Source organism: Protopterus annectens, chromosome 2.part2 (assembly GCF_019279795.1).
Source record: "Protopterus annectens isolate FY-2018-M chromosome 2.part2, PAN1.0, whole genome shotgun sequence".
Lineage (NCBI taxonomy): Eukaryota > Metazoa > Chordata > Ceratodontiformes > Protopteridae > Protopterus > Protopterus annectens.
The window spans coordinates 1,121,219,008-1,121,240,865 of record NC_056730.1 but is presented as its reverse complement, the minus strand read 5'-3'; the positions used below and the strand labels follow the sequence as shown (position 1 = coordinate 1,121,240,865).

The 21,858-nt window shown below is 38.4% G+C and overlaps 1 protein-coding gene across 8 annotated transcripts in view; it reads left to right on the top strand.

Moving 5' to 3' along the window:
• Window positions 1-21,858, top strand: part of APBA1 (amyloid beta precursor protein binding family A member 1) — a 1,810,703-nt gene that overhangs the window by 1,174,737 nt on the left and 614,108 nt on the right. For all 8 annotated transcript variants that reach the window (XM_044064359.1, XM_044064355.1, XM_044064360.1 and 5 more), the window contains one exon: window positions 4,939-6,128. In XM_044064359.1, the coding sequence (XP_043920294.1) occupies window positions 4,992-6,128 (1,137 nt within the window). In that variant the 5' untranslated portion in view covers window positions 4,939-4,991. The remainder of the gene's footprint in view (window positions 1-4,938; window positions 6,129-21,858) is intronic.

Here is a 21,858-nt window from a genome sequence, read left to right as displayed (position 1 = left end):
GAATGATAATCAGCTAAAAAGGAAGAAGTGTTACAAGGGGTTACAGTCTTCAAACTCAGGGGACATTTTTTAGCTTGGATTTAAGATGTACATCTTCACAAAGAGGATTTTGGACAACTTGAACAATGCATATAGTGGGTAGCAGGACTGAGGGCTTACTCAGGTGGTCATGAGAGCAGATGGAGGAAAGGGGGACAGATGAGTTGGTTAGATGTACACTAACTACAGCATTCTGGCAGATGAAGTACACCCGCAACATGTTTCTTCCATCTTGTATATGAGTATGTATATATTTGTACTGAGGAAGCCATCCCAGGTAGTGTTGTGAAATGAAATTCCCAAGAACCTGTGCGTGCTGGCTTAGGTTGTATGTTTAGTTCCTACTTAAAAAGCCACTTTCAGGGAATTGTTCTGATGAAGTACCTTATTCAACAGCACTTGAATGGAATTCTTAACTTCATTATTTTCATCTAGAATTGTGTAATGTCTCCATTAATTGCTTCCCCATGAAGAAAATCATTCTTTTGTGTTCTGAGATTGTCATTCTTACTTCCACCAGTCAATAATTCCACCCTCATTTTGCCTGTTGAGACCACCAGCCTTCCTTTGATGCCTGCTTTACTTCTAAGTTAGGTGCAAGAGGACAGATCTTATTTTTCTTCAGGCAGAACACATCCACTAGCATTATTGGTCATTCCAGACCCTGCATTTCATGCAACTGTTTGAAGTAAATGAAACAATCCAGTCAGATGTTGACCTTTATCGTAAAGCTCATGGGGTAACCTGTTTTTCCCCACATTATTTAGTCCTTACCACTTTCCATTTATACCTCTGACTGCATCAGTTTGAAGGCAGGCACCTACAATGCAACATTGTCATGTCCTTGTACAGTACACTGATGTCATGAATTTGCTTGATGTCTTACAGCAAGCAAGCAAATATATACTTTCCTGTTTCTCACATGCAGAAGAAATCTACTATTGAACGTTTAATTTACCCCTCTGTTTGTAACATCCAGAGAAGTATGTGCACACCCAAGCTATGGAAGCAGTGTGAGGTGGAAAAGCCCCTCGAGTCACCCCTTTCTATCACTATGTCTTCCAGCTGAGTCATTGTTAAAGGACATTTTGAGCAGCAGAATACTTATGGTTGCAAAGACGTAGTTCCATGCTAGTTCACCGTCTCTGTTTTAGTATCTTATAGCATCTCTCTTATTTTTATTTATTTATTGATTAATTCATTTATTGATTAATTCATTTATATTTTCTTTTCTTAGCACGAAGGACAAATCGTTTTTTTAGCTGCAGTAAATGTTGAGGATAATTGTTTCCTGGTGTCGATAAGTTTACAAAATGCTTACTGTTTGACCAACAAGTCTGGATAAAATACTTGTATATCAGTGAAGGAAAATATAGCAAAAAGCATGGAATAAAAATGGCAATAAATGGTTTAGTTTATTGCTGTATTTCCACAGCTCTACTTCTGCATAAAGAGACTGTTTACTATGTCCAGACTGAAAAATCGTCATTGCCAGCTTATCACCACACAGTGGTTGAAATTCTTCTTTTAATGTTAGTGGCCTGCCTTCTTGAATGAGCTTAGGTTATCAAGTGACTGCTTCTTTTTCTTACATGATGAGGGAAGACCCATATCCACCCAGTAATGCTGTCAGGTCAAGTCAAGGCTGTTAAATGAAGTGGAGGCAATGCAATACAAAACATAGAACCCTTGGAAACCTAATGTTTTTAGGTGCATTGTCACCACCATGGAGAGAGTATGGGGGCCTTCTTGCTGACTTGGATGATCAGTGAATCACAGTCATGACAGGTGTGTTGTATGTTGCCTGACATTCCAATACACAGCATATTTTGGGGTAGGTAGAGTGTTGGCAGCTGTGTCTCAGAGAAGAGACCAATATCTAACACACATACTTCAGGCATGCTGTGTTTAAAGCAGCAGTGTTAGCCCAGTTGGTTTTAGGAGTCAGTAGTGGACAAATATGAATCTTGTGTCATCTGAGGAAGTGTCCAGTCAAGGTGAGGACAGATACATAAATAAAATACAACTGAAAGTAAAAGTGACTGTAGGTGCACACCCATTGCCAGAAAAGTATATACTTTGAAAAAGTCTCTAAAATACATCTCATGAGGTGTTTTTTTTTCTGCAAAAGCACTTATGTTATGTTGTTTTTTGATATAATAAAGCAGTTATTTATTGAGGAAGTCTGACCATGGTCTGTGTCGGAAACATATAGGTGACTAATAGAGTGGCATGTAGGATGAGAGAGGCCATCTTGGCGAAGAGGGAGAGCAGTTGCGTGAGAGTTCCTTGCATATAATCCCTGATAGGGGCTCAGGATGCCATAGGAGGGTGGGGTCCAAAAGATGTAATAGCTACTTGGATATACTGACAGTTGTAGGATAAGGTTGAATGAGGGTAGGTCATAACAAGAAAAAAAAATAATCCATCCATTCTGTGGATAATAAGGGGGTTATAATGAACTTATTGTGTATGAAAGTCTGTAAGTTAGTAAATGAGAATGATTGGTTATTTCATAGTGCCAACTGTGGCTTAGTTGGGTAGGTGAGGTTAAGTTTTAAGTTATCCAGTAGGGGCATTGCTTTGGTCATGACTGCCCCAGCCTGAGTGACCATAGTAGATCCCCCCAAAATGTGAGTAAATATAATCTACATAGACCCCACTTGTGATTTGTTGTTGTTAGGAAGTGGTGTTATTTAGGAATATATTACATTTTTAAATATTGCAACTGTATAGTCAGACTCATATAGACAATTTGTCTTTGTGTGCTGATACAAGTAGGCAAAGATGTTTTGATGATGCATTTTGTGTGTGTGTGTGTGTGTGTGTACACACACATGCACATGACCTTGGTGATGCAATTGTAGTATATTACTGATTTTAAAACTTATTTCATAGGTATAAATATATATCTTTAATATATTAAGCTAAAACAATAGAAGTTTATCTGCTGGCCAGAGTTTGTTACAGTGGCAGAGGGCAGGAATGGGATGAGACTTTACTTTACTGGAATCTACAGTACTTTTATCTTTATTTATTTATTTTTTTGTGCAAACTTGTTACCATCTCACTTTATTTACATTCTGTCTGTACTACCTGGTGCATAGTAAAAGATACTCTATTGCATTAAGACATACATTTTAATGACTTAAATGACTTCCTTTTTTTCCCTTTCTTCATTCTGTCAGGATTATATTTTTTAGTTTTTATTTTACGTTCACTTTTTTGATTGGGTTAGTCCCATTAGGCCAATGGCCTGTTTTCAGTGGAGACCCAAGGTGGTATTCATTGTAACTAGGGGAAATTTGGCAGGGCACTGAGGAACTTCCCCTACTGTTTTTGATCAGTGCCATGGGATCTATTACACCCACGTGAATTGCCACTGAATCAGGCTGATGAGGCCTCAGTTTAACATTAAATCAGAAAGCTGGCACACTCAGGAGTGCAGCTCCACCTTATTCTGCACTGCAGTGTTAGTAGTGGATTTTAATCCAACTGCCAGGTGCGGGAATAGAATCCACAGCTTTGTGCTCTTCCAGCAACAAAGGTGAGCATGCTTACCCATTCAGCCACTGAGACACTTATTTCTATTGGAAATAAATTTCCTATGATTGTCTTATTGAACATTGTTTATGATGAGGTGGCAACAATCAGCATACCCTGTGTTGAGAGTGACATGCATGCCTTGGAAACATAAGGATTAAAGCCCTCTCTTTCATTGCTTACATGCTGTCTTTCAGCAGTTTGCACAGTAGTATAAGAAGAATACGATAAAGTACTTGTATAGGAAATTGTGCATATTTTTGTGATGTGACTTGAAATATCTTGATGTTATGCCATACAAATCACAAGCACATTTTAATGCAGTTTTTTCTAAGTAGGATGACTTTTTTCTCCACACTTAAAACTTAACTTTTTCCTTTATAATGAGACTAAAGATTTGACGAGAATATTGTTGCCAGTCCTCAACTTTAACCACAGCCTCACTCCAAAGTGCAGTGCGCTTTTCACTGCAGTGCATTGCTTACCTCCCCATATAGAGCCTTTCTCCACTGGACATTGTGGTCTCATAACAGGGGATTTTGTCATTGGTGAGTAAGCAAGGATCTCTGCAGTTGTTGTCCTCCTGGCTTCTATTAATTTGGGACCCTTTCCACCCATTTTCTGCTGTTAATACCATGCCCAGACACATACTTATGCTCTTGTTGTGCTTCTCTAAGCAACAGGTGTATACAATGATGCTGATATGTATTTGCATGTAACTATTTCTGCCTGTCTTGTTCCCATTCATTTGGATTTACTGTGTCCTATCAGTTACCTCCACTAAAGGTGGAGCTAAGATTAGCATAAGTTATGTCCCATCAAAGGAAACGAGAGCAGCCTTCATCCCCTCTAGCCTTCTGATATTCTAAATTCATTTCCTGAACCACAGTCAATCAAAGTGGCAGTACACCCTGCATCTGTGTTAGTGGTTTCACACTGAGCAGGCAAAGATTAAAATATACATCGTCATGAATGTATTGTTATTTGTTAGAAAAACAATGCAAACACATCCCACCAGTGCTGCCTTTTATGTGCACTACTTAGTAATGTCAGCCGGAAACAGTTTTATACTCTGCTGTCTTTAAATTCTGCTATTCAAAGTTTATTTTGGGAGAGGTGTCTGATTTCTGATTTACACCTGTTGTCAACAGTAACTAGAATTGTGTATATATTAAAAGTGCATATATATATATATATATATATATATATATATATATATATATATATATAGTGTGTTTGTCTGTCTGTTCTCTCAGGTATTACAGATACTTAGTAACTGGCATATTTGCTGTTTGCTCTTTTATACTGTTATTACTAATGTGTTTAATTCTATCTTCTTATTTTGACTCTTCACAGCTCCAAACGACAGAATGCCAGGGCTGTAGATTGCCAAAACTCGAGAGCCTGCAATGAGCCACTTGGAGGGAGTCGTGGAGGCAGAGGTGGATGACGAGCCTGGCAATGGTGAGGTGAATGAATCTGTGGAGGCTGATTTAGAGCACTCGGAGGTTGAAGAAGAGCAGCACGCAGCTTGCTATGACAGATGTGTCAATGGGGAGCCAGAGAGCCAGACTAGTCAGGAAGAGGAGGGCACACTAGCGAGGTCAGCCAGTACAGAGAGTGGCTTCCACAATCACACGGACACTGCTGAGGGGGATGTTATAAGTGCTGCACAGGAAGGGTATGAGGCAGATGATCGACTTCAGGAGAATGAGGATGAAAATGCCTATGCTGTACAGTACAGACCAGAAGCAGAGGAATATACAGAGAATGCAGAGGCAGAGCACGTAGAAGCTTCCCATAACAGAACTGTAGAAAACCATTTACACTTCCGACCGGTGGATCATGAGGAAGGTATTAATCCAGGCTATGCAGGATATGTTTACACACATAGAATCTTCCACCGAGGAGAAGATGAACAGTATGCAGAACCGTATGCAGAATATGGTTTGCAGGAGCATGTGTATGAAGAAATTGGGGACGCATCTGAAATTGACCTCAGGGAGGGTCTCAGGCTATATGAGCAGGAGAGGGAAGAAGCTGACAATTATCGTAAAGAGGCACTTGGGGAGCGTCTGCATCATTATGATGAACGCTCTGATGGTGAATCTGACAGCCCTGAAAAAGAAGCAGAGTTTGCACCGTATCCTAGAATGGACAGCTATGATCAGGAAGAAGATATCGACCAAATTGTTGCTGAAGTAAAGCAGAGTATGAGCTCCCAGAGCCTTAGTAAGGTTGGTGAGGACATGCCTGAGGCAGAACAGAACGCGGAGCAAATCATGCCTGCTAATGGAGAGCTTGAGAACAATGGAAAACTGCCTGCTGGTTCCCGGTCTACAGAGCCAGTAATAAGGTACAGCAAGGAAAAAAGGGATGCCATTTCTCTTGCAATCAAGGATATTAAAGAAGCAATTGAGGAGGTGAAGACCCGGACTGTCCGCTCTCCATATACACCTGATGAACCTAAAGAACCAATCTGGGTAATGAGGCAGGATATCAGCCCTACCAGAGATTGTGATGGTCAAAGGCCACTGGGCAGCGATGTAAGTAAATGCATATTAAAAGAAACTTTTATTATTTTTTTTCGATAAACACACTTTTATTATTTATCCCAACACAAAGTGTAATAAACAAACCAAACAACAGACAAATGCCAGTATATAATATCGTGTGTGTGTGTGTGTGTGTGTGTGTATACACATGTATGTATATGTGTAGGTATTTAGTAAGTGATTTTGAATATGTAAACTAAGGCTTACAGCTATGCCATTTTCTCATTCTTATCACAAATAAATTGAGACCATTTTGATGTTGTCTAACAAAAAAAAGACTATAGAGGTTAAATGGATTTACATTCCAGAAATATGGAACACATCTGGTACTACACAGTTCCCACAGTGTTCAAATGGGTAATTTTAACTTTCCCAAATAGGCTAGCTTGTAGGAGTCAAGTAGGCATTAGGTATGAACATGAACTGTTGTTGCATAAATTTAGGATAAACTCAGCATGGTTGCAAGTTGTTACCCTGTCTGGATAAACATTTATTTCTTTAAATCACAATAGACAGCAATGCAAACTATTAGTATCAGAACTTTAAGTGGAATTGAACATTGTGTAGTAAAGAAAAGAAAGCAAATATTTCCTTTTTTTTTTTTTTTTTTTTGGTTGGATCTCAACTATAATGCAGCGAGTATGAATTTATTTTCATCCTTCCTGAAAACATGATGAAATTTAGAGAATGCTATCCTTATCACGTTTAGTTGTGGAGTGACAATTTTTTGGGGGGAGGATACCAACCATCCTTCATTTCTGCATTTGAAATTAATTTTGAAAGCAAAGATCTGTCAACACAGGGGAATGTAATAGTCTTTAGAAGCTCATTGTCTTTTGAGATGTTAGCATTATCAGTGAGTGAACATAACAGTAAGAATTTCTTGGACATCTAGTTTCTTTAGAAGATTGTGATCTACAAGTGTTATCTGCTTAATTTGTGAAGGGCGTTTTGGGGAAGTACACAGAATCTGATTAATGAAAAGAATCAATTTAACTGAAATTCGTAGACTAATGGTATAAGAACTGAGCACCATAATCCAAAAAGGAGATTACTGGAATTTGCTTTGAAATGTCTAGAGATCTTAGTAATATCATGTCTCTTTGTGTTTAGGCGATCCTTCTGCTTTGTGCGTCTTTGGATTCTGCAGTTTTCCTTGACTTATCAATGGTGTTTGATACAGTCTCCCATACAAAACTAATAACATCACTCTCAAAATTAAAACTAACTGCCCCCCACTGTATTATGGTTTCAAGACTATCCCTCCCAACGTCAACAAACTGTTCAGTGGAAAAACTCCCTTTTCCCCCTACTTCCTGTAAAACTAGGAGTGCCCCAAGGATCAGTCCTAGGACCCTATTTTTCACTATGTTTACAAATAATCTTCACAAAGCCACCCCTCTAGCAAACCTGGTTCAATACTCTGATGTCTCCATCTTAATTTGCTCTGCCCCTACCCTCCAAAAACTTCAAATCAAGACCCAAGAAGCCTTTACATCCATTGAAACCTGGCTTACAAACTCCCAGCTAATACTAAATCCTAAAAAGACCCAACTTATGCTCTTTCATCCTTCCAAAGAAGCAGCAGCACCTACTCCCCCGTTCTCTATTTCTGCATCAGATAATACCCCTATCTCCCCTTTCACACAAACCCAATTACTAGGGGTCATTATTGACAATAATATGAAATTTGACAAACACATAGCTCATACAATAACTAAAACCAACAAAAAACAAGTACTCTTTACAGATGTAAAAACTTCCTAACCAGCAACAGTAAAGTTACCCTAGCTTGTACCCATCTTCCCTCTACCTTACTGTATACTTCTCCTGTCCTAATTAATCTAAACAAGAGCGATTTAATCAAGCTATCAGTATGCTACAACAAAATAGCAAAATTCACCACAAACTCCTCCTACTGCGCCCACCACTGTCAGGCCCTAAAACAGCTTTCCTGGCTGGATCTCCCTAACACCAACTTCTTCTAGCTCGCCAAATACTGTACCAACCTGAAAAAACTCCAGCCTTACAAGACCTGATCACCCTCTACTCCATCAACCTCGAACTTAGATCCACTAACAAGGCACAAATCGCAATCTCCAAAAGCCAAGCCATTACAGCTCTGGTGACTTCCTGTATTCTAGCAACATTGCCAAGACTTGGAACTAACTACCACTACAAATCAGGTTACCACCTAACAAAACCATCTTCAAAAACAGCTTATTTCCCACCTAAAGAACTCCTTGACATGCATCTGCCTAGCACCGGGCTGACATATTCTAACTCCTTTCCCCTACCCACTATCCAACCTCCTCTTTAAAACTCCCACAGATGCACTATATATTATCACATGGTACTTACCAACTCACTGCCGCCTACTCCCCACTGCCACATCTGTACCTAATAACTCTCCCATAGACTTAAGTTGAAAAGCTTTCCCTTAAAATGTCAATGCACCTCATATGAACTTGTCTATATTCTCCTCCTTTTTTAGTTTTTCTTTCTTGTCTTATCTTCAGTGCATCTTCAAGATTATTTCTACTAAACATACTATATGAACAACCACCATATGTTACTACCTGCTATACTTTTAATTGTATGTCTAAACCTCTATGCTTATGTAAACATCTTATGCCATCATATGTTATTTGATATATTTTTATAAGTGAATATGTAAACCACAATGCTCATGTAAATATCTTATGTATAGTAAGTTAGCAATTGTTCTGGAGCTTTTTTTCCCAGGCCTCCTCTGAAAATGGACATCTCTGTCCAGTCAGACCTCCCCAGTAAACACATGTAAAATAAAATAAACAAGTCTTATCCTTTGGAGGTATCCTGTCACATTCCAGAAAAGTTAGTCTCCTACTTTATTCATCCCTTGTTAGGCCCATGATTGAGTGCAATGTACTCTTTGGCATATACCTCATCAAGCACCTAAACCAGCTTTAGAGACTTCAATGTATCCTCAGTAAAGATCTCCTGTTTCAGTAGCTTTAGCTACTCTGATAGATTAAAAGTCCTGTCCTTCTACTTATTGTCATACAAATTCCTGAGGGGTGGTCTCATAGGTTCATAGGTAATTACGAGGCTAATGACCTTAGGGGGACTTTTTAAGCATATCCATGCTTCCCAAAGTGAGAATCAAACCCTCTACGTTGTGATTGTGAGGTAAATACCTTAACTGTAATGCCAACCTCCAAACCCTAGTTTCTGCTTAGCCTTCTGTGCTATAAATAAAACTCCTTCATCTAAACAGAAACAGTATTAAAGCAATCACTCATTCTAGAAAACTAAACCTGTACGTCCACATCAATAACACCAGATGGTGTGACAGATACCTTAACCTAACTTCTATCACATTTTTGGACTAGACCACCTTTAACTTGTCAAGCAAAGTATTTCCCTAGCAAGCTTTGAAACCAGCCTGGATTGATGGTCAAAAATTTTCACTGGGGAAGTGGAGAAATTAGTCTCCAATTGTACTGAATAATGTAACTGAATTTCTCGATGTCCACCTGTGCCTGTAAACTTAGTAAAAACGTATGAACCTATTGCACAGAAATGTAGAAAAGTAGTTATTTTTGAATCCCCTTTGTGATTTGGATCTGCAAGACTCTTCAGATTAATCTGAGGATTACTGTTATTCCTAATACAGTTTGTGATATCCTTATTAGCTGATTCACAGAGATCAAATGGAATATGCAATATTAAGTTATTGCAATTTAAAAGATCATAGGAAATATGTTCATTTTAACAGTCGATTATCTAGTAAGCAGAGTAACTTGTTTTTACCAGTTTTATAGGTCAGTTTTAATTTGGTCCAATGTTAAATTAAAATTCACGTGAATAAAACTGTGAGTATCTGGTTTAAAATGTTAATGCTAGACTTGGTGGTGAATGAATTATATTGCTGTTGCTCCTAGTGTTGAATTGTCAAGGTTTAATTTATAACTGGATGGTCTGCTATAATTATCAACATTCTCTAGCAAACAAGAAATAGCTTTTGCTGGATTTTCAAAACATACAAGGTTGTCATCTGTGAAATAAAGTTATAGTATAGTTATAGTAATATACACATTGCAAAGTTTTATCCTTGCTATCTTAGGGTCCAGAGGAGGTTTGTAAAGAGTAGTTCCAAGCATGAGATAAAGTTGTTGGATAATAGAGGGCTACCTTGTCTGCCATAAGAGCTGATTGTGATGCCCTTCTTTTGGGCCAGTAATCAGGGAGCCTTAATCCTCACCACTGACACTTGAGAGGGACGTTCACTTGGAACAAAAAAAGATACACACAGTATTTCCAGATGCAGCTGTCTGCACCAAGCACAATTTCCCTTAGTCCAGGGGCTGGGTTTCCCACTCTCTCCAGGCCCCCTGTAAGATTCCCCAGTGGCAAAGCTGTAGAGTTAAGTCCTCAACCAAGTGTTCCAAGCCAAGTCCTCCACCATGCTCTCTATGAAACCAGTGCTCTGTGTCCCTGCTCCAAGTTGCTGATACACACACTCTTTGACATTTGATTTTCACATACACACACACACACACACACACACACACACACACACACACACACACGAAAGGCTGGCACAGATACACTAGCTCTACTACCTTTGCCTAGACTGTAATTTAGTTATACTGCCACCAGCAACTACTCTAAGGCTCTTACAAGGGTACCCAATTATACTGACTAAAAGTAATACTTGTACAAATGGTAGTGTTTGACCAATGCAGCAAGGCTTTCAGGAGCGTCCACAGTGTCACCAAATAAATATAAGTACTCTTAAAGGTTAAAATATTCTCTAAAAGACCAGCCATAATGAAACATTTAAATATATTTAGTAATAAATAAATAAAAGAACATGAAAATGCTGAGTATCTATTTACAGTAAACACCAGAGTTTCAATCATAGAGAATACTAAAAATAACACAGATGTATAGACTTGCATAGATACACAAAAACAGTACTTAACTAATCTCGCTATATTTTCATGACCGTTTTAAAGAATTATTATTCCCTGGTTACTTACTAAAGCAAGGCAGGATGAAGTAGGTGAGTGGGGTCCTTCCATCTTTGTCAGGTTTCAAAAACAGACTGCTTTGAGTCTTCTGTGTCATCTAGTATTTAAACATCATTTCAGTGCTGGATTACAGAATGACATCACACATATCTGGTCATCCAACTTCTGGTTCCCATACTACCCCCTTTACTAGCAACTGAACCAGAATCTGGCACATATGTGTCAATAATACACATACATAGCTTTGCTAAGATGTGTTATAGCATTTATAGGCTATACAACCATTTCAAAACTTCCACCCTTCCAAGGTAGCAATTAATTCACCCCTAAGGACAATACAGTAGGGTTCCTATGTCTCTGGCTGCAATCAGAAGTGTAAGATAAGGTCTTTATGGCTTAAACCAGGTAATTTAATTTCAGTAACTACTTTTCAAAGTTAGCTGTATGGAGATTAACCTCTTCTCTTCCAGTATCCAATGTTACAGTATATTGATTTCAACAATTACAATGCAATGTGACATACAGGTGTATTTCTTTTCTGTCCAACAGGACCCATTGTTGGTACATTTTTAATACAAACAGCTTTACAAAGACATTTTCAGCACAAGCATCTGTACAAATCAGTTTGATATAAAATGACATATAATTCTTTACAAAACTCCAGATAACTATGTTGGCATATGCTGCACATCCACTGCCCTTCTTCTCCTGGCATAGCTGGCAGTACCTCACATCATCCCACTGATCACCTGCAATTTATAGGTAAGAGAGGTAGAAGCTGAATTGTACCCAATTTTTATAGCTTGAATATAACTGTCTGGGAAGGCCGATTTTTCAGTACCACAAAGAGACAGGAACATGCACTCTCTCTCTCTCAAAGGTTTTACTTGCATCTAGAGCAAAACCTGCATGTGCCAGTATTTGTCTTGTAGTCAGTGCCAGCATTTATTATTATCCTGGGATTTTCCCAGTTCTCTGAAGCTAGATTTTGAACTTTTGGTATGACCTGCTCAGCTACTAATTGTAAGCTTTTAGCTAATATGACAAGAGTATATTTTAATACCTAGATTTATTAATGAAATGGATTAGTAATTTTCTGACTAAAATAAGATCTGCGGTAGGTGTGAAGTTGTTTTTGACTGAATTAAATATCTATCACTAATACCATGGGCTAGATTCCAAAATGTTTGCTCTCAGAGTAAGTCATTTACTCTGTGACTTGCTGTCAGAGTAAGTAACTTTACTGAGTGCAAGTCTTTTGGTATTTGGCCCCAAGTGTAAGCCTGTTTATAGATAGGCCTTGCATCGAGCACTGAAGTAAGTCACTTACACCGAAAACAAGTTTTATGGAATTGGGGTAGACTTACACCAAAGTACTTTACACTGAGAGCAGGTCTTTTGGAATCGGGTCCATTTGTTTTGTAATTATGTCATTTTAAGTGAATTAGAAAGAACTGACATGTTAACTTCTAGTAGAAACCATCCAGTCCTGCAAAATCTTGTATTTCCTCTAGATAATTAATTTTTTTTTTTAGTTTATTGAACTGAGAACCTATTCAGAGTGCAAATGGAGTTGGTGTAGTGGTTTAACTAGCAGTTTAGAAGCTATGGGTGCATGGTTTGAATAACCTTTGGTCACTGTGGTTATTGGCTAAGCACATAATAGTTTGCAAACTGATTGCTTAATGTTTAGATATGAAACTAAAACAGGACATTTTCCCTAATATCTTCATCTGTACATGAGTTCTTAAGGCATACATTTCTTCGTATTATAAAAACTGTCTTTTTGAATAGAAATTAAAACTAGCTAATTAGTGGGAGGAGCTAAGAAACTGTTTTTTTATGTAAGGTATTCACTTACATTCCTCTTCAGCTATAAGTGCTCTGAGTGTACAGTTGTTGTTTGACTGAACAGAGATTGTTTCCCCCAACCAGCCCACACAGTATTTGTTGTGCTTTTAAACTTGGTGGCTTTTTAGCTGCCCACCTGTACTGTAAATTCCAGTCTTTGAGACTCACCTCCATCAAGAGTCCTGTTACTAGTGGTGTCCTACACAGGACTCAGTACTGGAACTTCCCCTATTCAGAATATACTTCTCTGAGGTAAAGGCAAATGTAGAGGGCCTTTGGATGACCAAATTTCCCAACAACTGCAAGCTGAGTGCAGTCACTAAATCTCACAAAGATGTAGATATCCTTTGGAAGGGTCTGATACAGGCAAATAATTGGTGCCAGAGTCATGATCAAAAGCTCAGTACAAAATAAATGCATATTTATATTGTTTGGGAAGACAACAACCCTGACAAACTACAGTATTGATAACCCTTCCTTAAGAGTAGATCCAGAGGTAAGGGACTTGGGAACTCAGGTTGACAGCAACTTGAACTTTGATCTCCATGAGTCCATGGTGGGAAGGAAATCCTTCTATGTGGTACAACTTGTACATAAAGACATGGCATCCAGATCTAAGGAGATCATAGTTCCACTATACTCAGCCCTCATTATACCAGTAATCAAATACAACACACCCTTTGGCATGTATTTAACAGGCATTTGCAACAGCTGGGGTGGCCACAGAGGTTCTTTACTAACAGAATACAGGGTGTAAGTAGCATATCACATGAAGGTCACCTCAAAGCCCTGTCTCTGTATCTCCTACAGACCACTGAAGGTTAATCTTTGCCTATTCTAAAATACTTTCTCTGATACATGCCTGATGGATCTGATTCACATTTGCAAAACAAACAGCATTATAATTACACAGTCTAAGGATGCAAATCTCATCTGTGACATAAACAAAACATGTTGGTGGAACAGGTGTATGTCTCAGGAGATTACCCCATTCCCTTCATTTAAAGCAGAGTTCTTTCCTATGTCTGCTGAAATGCAGGTTGGACCAATGGATAGGAAATTGGAAATTCACCCCTGGCTTGTCACCTATGTCCCTTATGGACAGGGACAGCTTGTAGATGCCATAAGACACAGGCATGTAACAAAGCCATTCTAGTCCTTGGGCATTGATGATTGGGAAAATTGGAACTTTAGGGCTGTTAGCCTAGTAACCTCCTATGATCACATGGTAAAGAACTTTGGACTCTGCAGACATGATGTTTAAACTGAAATCATTACCACAGGATAAGTTACAACGGACTAGTACAGTTGATGATAACAAACCTTACTTTTGTGTCTTCTTTCCTTGTGTGACCTGGAAAGGAATATCCCTTTTAATTAAAATAACCACATTGCATCTGTTAGTTAATATAACAGGAGAAAATGTATATGGTATCCATTGTTTCTTGTGTGAAGCATGTATTCATTTTTTTATTATCAAATCTGGAAGCATTTTACTGTTGGAGATCACATGTATGCCTTGCAAGTCGAAAGACAATATAATTAGTTCACATATCTCCTGTAGATCTTGTAATGTGCTACAGATTTTTTTATTAAATAAAGATTTCTGACACTTGGAAGAAAGGTCTGTTAATTAAAATGGCCACACTGCATCTGTTAGCTAAGATACTTACAACAAAAATATATATGGTATCCATTTTTCCTATGTATATGTTTGCTGTATGAAGCATAGGTTAATTTTTGTATAGTAAAATAAATGCAAGAACGTCTTTCTGTTCGAGACCAGGTACCTGTATGCTATCCAAGTTCCAAGACACTGTAATTAGTTTAGATATCTCCTGCAGGTTTTGTAATACTATGGATTTGTAGTAGAAGGATTTAGTGGGAGATTCTTATCTACACTCCCTTGCTTAGTGGCATGTGAAGTAAATTTCACAGTGGCATTGAAGATAGTAAGCCATAAACAGCTACACCTTGTCGACATGACCCCATCCTGTAGTCTGCTACAGTAGCTGTTTGAAAAAAAGAGAGTAAGTACATCAAAATCAAACCACACCTCCCAAAAAGGACTCCTCCTCCAAACTATAGTGTTTACAGTCTTCTTCTTCTTCTTTCAGCTTTTCCCAGTTAGGGGTCACCACAGCAGATAACCTGTCTGCTCATGATTGGCAGTAGTGTTTTATGGTGTCGAGTTGCCAGCCCGGCGCCCAACCTTCCATGGAAGGCACACACGCACATACACTAATACCTAGGGCCAATTTAGTGTGTCCAGTCCACCTACAGCATGTCTTTGGGATGTGGGAGGAAACCAGAGCACCCGGAGGAAACCCACGCGACCACAGGGAGGACATGTAGACTCCACACAGAAGGCATCCCAGCCGAGGATCGAACCAGAGAACCTCTTTCTGTGAGGCGACAACACTAACCGCTGCACCACCGTGGCTGCCCACTGTCTTGGAAACTGATATAATTTAGAAAAGCACCCAGCACTCCCCCAGGAATCCCTCCATTTCTTTTCTTGCCAGTGTTGTTAGGCTAACAGACATGTAGCTCCCCGGGTTTTCCTACTCCACCTTTTGTACAAGGGTACCACAGGAGCTATCTTCCAATTTTAAGCATGTCTGTAGTAGCCAGTGAATCTGCCAAGTATATTCACCAGATGTGTTTCTTACTAAAACTCTTGTCTAATTTGCCAAGTACTTTATGTACTCCCTCAGTCTGTCTCAGTATGATCATTTATCTACAAACTTTTTCCCCCAACTTAAAATCCCATATCACTGTCTTTCTGTTCCTACTCTTTTCCCCATACTGAATCATATGATAACAATCACTGTTGGCAAATGACACTATAGTGTTTACAGTTGTTATTTGTCTTTTTGGCTTTTCCCGGTTAGGGGTCGTCACAGCGGAACTCCGGTCTGCTAATGATTGGCAGTAGATTTTTTTATGGTGCCGAGTTGCCAGCCCGACGCCCAACCTTCAGTGAAGACATGCTCATTCATGCATGTCTTTCGGAGGCCACTCGACCACGGGGAGACATGCAGACTCCACACAGAAGGCACTCCACCCTGAATCGAACAGGAGAACCTCTTGCTGTGAGGCAACAACGCAGTAATATTCTTAATTGGCAAGAATATTTAGCATCGGTTGAATCAAAAACTTTGCTCCTCTCTGCACTGTACAGCACTACCTTTACTTTTCAGTTTGGTGTATAGGAAGTCAAGGGGACTATGTAAGTCTATAGACACACACACACACACACACACACACACACACACACACACACACACACACACACACACACACACACACACACACACCTACCTAGATATAGCTACTGTTGATCAGAGCGAACATTCTTATTCAGAGTATATAAGGCCAAACTATTCTTTTCCTTGTTTTTCAGCCTGGCAGCTGTTTTCTGTGTGAGATCTAGGGTTACCACCTGTCCCACTTTACGAGGGACAGTCCCTCTTTGGGCAGTTGTGTCCTGCAAAAAATTTGTAAAAATGGCAAATGTCCTGAGATTTTAGGACAAAATTATTTCCTATAGTTTATGTAATAGTTGCATAAAACAGTTATTCTGTATCTGAACCACGTAAATGTTATAAGAAACAGAATAAGCAACTAAAACATTACAAGAATAAGCTTTTATCTAGGCAAAAAAGTGAATTCTGTTCTTCGTACTGGCCGGGTGTATGTGTCGGCCTGCAAAATCTGACGTTTGTACCACAAATGTCCCATTTTGGGCATTTGAAAAGGTGGCAACCCTAGTGAGATCACATTGCAGCAGGGTCAGGGAATTTGCCCATACCCTGCATTTCTGCAATCTCAAAGTTAGTATACATAATTAACAGAGGGACTTGCCCCTTGCAAAGAATATATGTTTTTTTAACTGTTTGATCATTTTAGATTTGTTCTAAAATGATTGCTGTTTCTCTGTTCACTCTGTGAAGCATTTAATATTTGATGATATAATCACATACATACATTATATATAAACCTTAATAAGTAAAGTGTGCTGAACCAAGCCATTTTGTCTATGCAATAATTTAGGGCACACTATCGTAACAACATTGCAAGCTGGATGAGTAATTGATGCTGCAGCATCCTGTTATTAGGTAATAGAATATTTTGTGGGAAACTGGTGTTTTGTCGTAGTCTTGAATACATCTAGTTATATCTACGCTAGATTCAGGTCTGCTCAGAAACACTGATCTTACAAACGATTGTTCATATAATTTTCTAAAGTGTGTTCTGAATTGCACTAAAGATATAACACTTCTAAAATCAAGTCTCTCGTTTTCATGTTTCTTGTAGCAGATTATGAAAAGTGACAGCCATTTTATAGCTGTCATACTTTTCACCAAATACATAACCTAAGTATAGTTATATTCGAATATGCTACTGTGCTGTAACAGAATAGTTGAAAATTATACTGTACTTTGGGACGGCTATATTGCTCGGAGAGACAAGTGAATTCAAGCAATTGAAAATGGATGATATTCATAATACAGTTCATAGATGGCATAAGCTATGTGCTTATTTATATGATGAATAACTTTTTTCTTCTGTGTGTTGTGTAACAGTACCCGAACAGTTTACAGTAGTATATGCAGTCAAGACACAAGGCTCCCTGTTTCATACCACAAGGCATTCATCATTAGTGATAAAAGTACACCATTCTGCATACTTTGCAGGATTATAGCATGGAACAGCAACAAACCTCAAGGAGGCAACATTTAGCTTAGAGTATGTGCAAGAATTTTTTTTACACGACTGTACCTAGGTGTTTGACAGTTCATCAGCAGCATAACCTCTGCTTCCAAAATTATTTTGTAGTCAAAATATAAATGCCTAGTGTTGTGGTGAAAGCAGTATTGTGAGCTATCTAAATATTCTCCTTTTCTAAGAGCTGGGTTTTACAGTAGTATAAGCAGAAAATTGCTTTAGCATTGTTCTACATGGGTAAAAAAGGCAGTGCATTGCAATTCATTTTGCAAACCATCAAACTCATTCATTCTCTTATTATGCCAGAAACAAGTAAGCATGCCACCTGTATTTTTTTTTCCAGACCTATTCATCAAAAGCTAGAAAAAAGTAAATAAAAAGCAAATGCTGGGGTTTAATCGGTCTTTGTTGCATGTTAAAAAAATAGCCTCTGTCATCATCTGTGTCAGCATGTTGTAAAGTTGAATGGCTAATAAAGTAGGTGTATTAACTTTCCATGTTTCAGCAATTGCACTTGCATTACCTATTATTTATGCACACACAAGAACAGTATCAATGTCTTCTTCTTTTACAAACTCGTGTGCATGTATATGCATGTATGTATATATATATATATATATATGTATGTATGTGTGTGTGTGTGTGTACACACACACACATACATACACACACAAGTGCTCATTCTGTTTGCCTTAATACACAGTGGATGTGTCAGTTAACCTGAGTTAGTAAAGTGTCCGTATTTGCAGGATGTGTGGTTTCATTGTTTGCATTGGTTGAATTTTTTTTTTTTTATTATTATTTTTGTGGTAGTTGCTTTTGTCTGCTGTGGCTCCTTAAGATGAGTCTAGGGCACCTGTTATGGTCTGTATCTGTTGTTCTGATCTCTGCTAAGTAGTTTGATGTAGTTGCTGTCTGGATTCAACTGTTACTATAGACAGGAAAAGTAAATGTTTCTGTTCAGTCACATATAACAATAAAACTGTATGTTTTCCATGTTGTTAATGTTATACTTAGGAGGGCTAACTTTTTTTGAGGAACTGATTATAATGAATATTTGCTTGTTTGTGAACAGAAAAGAGAAGTGTGTTAAGAACAACCCTTGCCAGAATTGTTATAAGCAGAACGAGGATCCCTGGGTCTTTTTTTTCAAAAGGATCTGGTCAGAATTTCCATCAACTAAAAAGAGAATGAAGCTCCAGTTGACCAATCCTTCAAAACTGTTTCCTCACCGAGGCAAAGCATTTGCGTGTACTCAGGCTGGAGTTAGTATAAACAACTTCATGGTCACCACACAACCAGCATTGTGTTATAGAGGGCTGTATCCCTGACTATGGCCTGGATGACCCTGATTTGATTACTAGCTCAACTATCTAAAGCATTGGCAAGGGACGATGGGGGGGGGGGGGTACATGTACACATGAGCACTTCACAATTGTTCTCTTGGCTCTGTTTTGGCTTGGGTCTCAGTTGGACGTATAAAGAACTGTATAAGCTAGATAGTCATCATGATTCTGATAGGTAAAATGTAAGTATTAGCTTTAGAAATAATTAAATTTATATGTACATATTATTATATGTAACTGGAGGTCTAACATTTGACAAAAGCAAACATATCACATACTAACTTTTCCATTCTGGTTCCCCAAATTGAACGCTCCTCAAGTGGTTTTGCTATTTTGTGCTGTACTATGAGATTGTAGTGTGGGCACTTTTTGTCACCCTTGCAATGTGCTTCTCCTTTCCTTATGGTTGTGTGACCATGAAGTTAGTATAGTTAAGAAAGAATGAAGTATTGCAGGAGAGGAAGGCAAAGGGGATATTACTCTTGAAGATAAAACAAGAAAAAGAAGAAAACCTTATTTTGGATATTTACCTGCAGGTTTGGTGCTCAGCAGGTTCAACTTATTGAATTTGCATTCATAAATATTGTTTCAGCTTCTCATAAGGGATTCTATATATGGGTATGTATTATCTCCTCAAAAGTTTTAATACAGCGAACGCTCTCTACAGTGAAAATGGCGTGCAGCAAACTGTTAATAGTGAGATCCCAATACAGTGAAGATCTGAAAATTTGCCCTTTCCTCACTGTAGTGCGGTCTCGGAGTTGGTATATATAATTAGTAGCCCCCCACAATAGTGAATTCGCTGAATGGCATTTTTCATTGTAGATAGTGTTTGCTGTATTAAACTTTTGAGGAGGTAATATAGATCCCCTATATATATATATATATATATATATATATATATATATATATACTTGTGTGTGTGTGTGTGTGTATATATATATATATATATATATCCCCTAGTTAACTTCCCTTTTCATTGCTACATTTGACATGAATACACTTTACTTCAGCTTTAACTTACAAATGGTTGTACTGCTTTCACACACCAAAATATTAGTGTGTGTGTGTGTGTGTGTGTGTGTGTGTGTGTGTGTGTGTGTGTGTGTGTGTGTGTGTGTGTGTGTGTCTGTCTGTGTGTCTGTGTGTCTTTTCATTTACACTGAAATCTTGAAACACTGAACTTCACAGGAAGGATGTTTTGTTCTTAATCCCTGCCAAGCATCTGTTTTTCACAGGATATGGTCTCTTTTCTAAGCAAAGACAGAAAACCAAGTACCAGGAAGTCATACCTTACTAAGTGAAAAAAGAAGAAACACTGCTCCAAAGCCACAAAACAGTATTTTAATAAACCACATGTAAGCACTTTCATTTGCAATACTACAGAAACATCATCAGACAAACAAATACACTACCTCACATCCTTTAAATACCATAAAAAGCTAAACCTCACTTCCTTAGGAGGGTGGAGCCCAAGTGCAAGACATGTTATAAAGCATGTTGTGCAACACCTCTCTTTCTAAGAAAGGTGGCGCCAAAATACAAAACATTTTGTTACCTTCATAACAAAATCCGAGTAAAACGTCTTTTGGCTTTTCCTGGTTAGGGGTTGCCACAGCGGAATTCCGGTCCGCTCATGATTGGCAGTGGATTTTTACAACACCGAGTTGCCAGCCCGACGCCCAACCTTCAAAGAAGGCATGCCCATTCATGCTCACACCTACCTTCATGTCTTTAGTGTCACTCAACCACGGGGAGGGTATGCAGACTCCACACAGAAGTCGCTCCAGCTGAGAATCGAATGGGATAACCTCTTGCTGTGAGGCTACAATATTAACCGCTGCACCACCATGGCTAGTACATGTTAAATATTAAAAACTAAAAACATATGCAGACATAAATATTAATGCCAGTAATAAAATTGCATTAATTAGTTTATATAGTAAAAAGTATATATTATTTGATATAAAAATCAAACAGTACTTGCTTTCAACTTTAAAATGGGTTTGATTGATATGCAGTCATTAAGCCCTAGGGGGAAATGGTGGCATTTAAAAGAACTTGCCAATACAGTTCCCTTTTCTCCACTAACGTCTCCCAGTCACCCCCTCTATCTAGTACAACCACCTTTTCCAGAATAACAAATACAAATTTCTTGTAACCAGGACACATGATGGAATGTTTCTAAAGTGCATTACTTGTATTTTTGCTCTTAATAGCATAAAGATGTTGGTAAATTCTCATATGTAAGGGGCCATTGGTTTTGCCAGTATAAAAAGCAGAACAGGTGGCACAAAAACTGATGCAAACATCTCCCTTAGTATTATAGTCATATTTACCTTTAGCAGTAAGCAAATACGGGCAACCTTGAACAGGGAAACTATTAACCTGCAGGATATGCCTGCATTGTTGGCAAGCCCCACATTTTTTCATTCCACAACCATTAGTGCAACCATTCATTTCTTGCTTGATGGTTTCAAAAATACAGTTCAAGTTTTTGTTATGTTTATAAACAAATTTAGGCTCAGGACCCAGCCTACCCATAAGTCCCAGTGATCCAAAAACAGTTGTCCAGTGTTTCATAATTGTGTTCTGTAATAAATAAATACCTGGATTGTATTGCAAAACAAATACTTATGATGAATTGTGATGGTCATGTCGAGTATTAGTTCCTTGACCATCAAGATTAATAGAGTTGGTACCTGCATCATTGTTACATAGAAGGGGCTTATATCTAACAAACCTATTTTCCATAACATAATCAGTGGTGCTGTC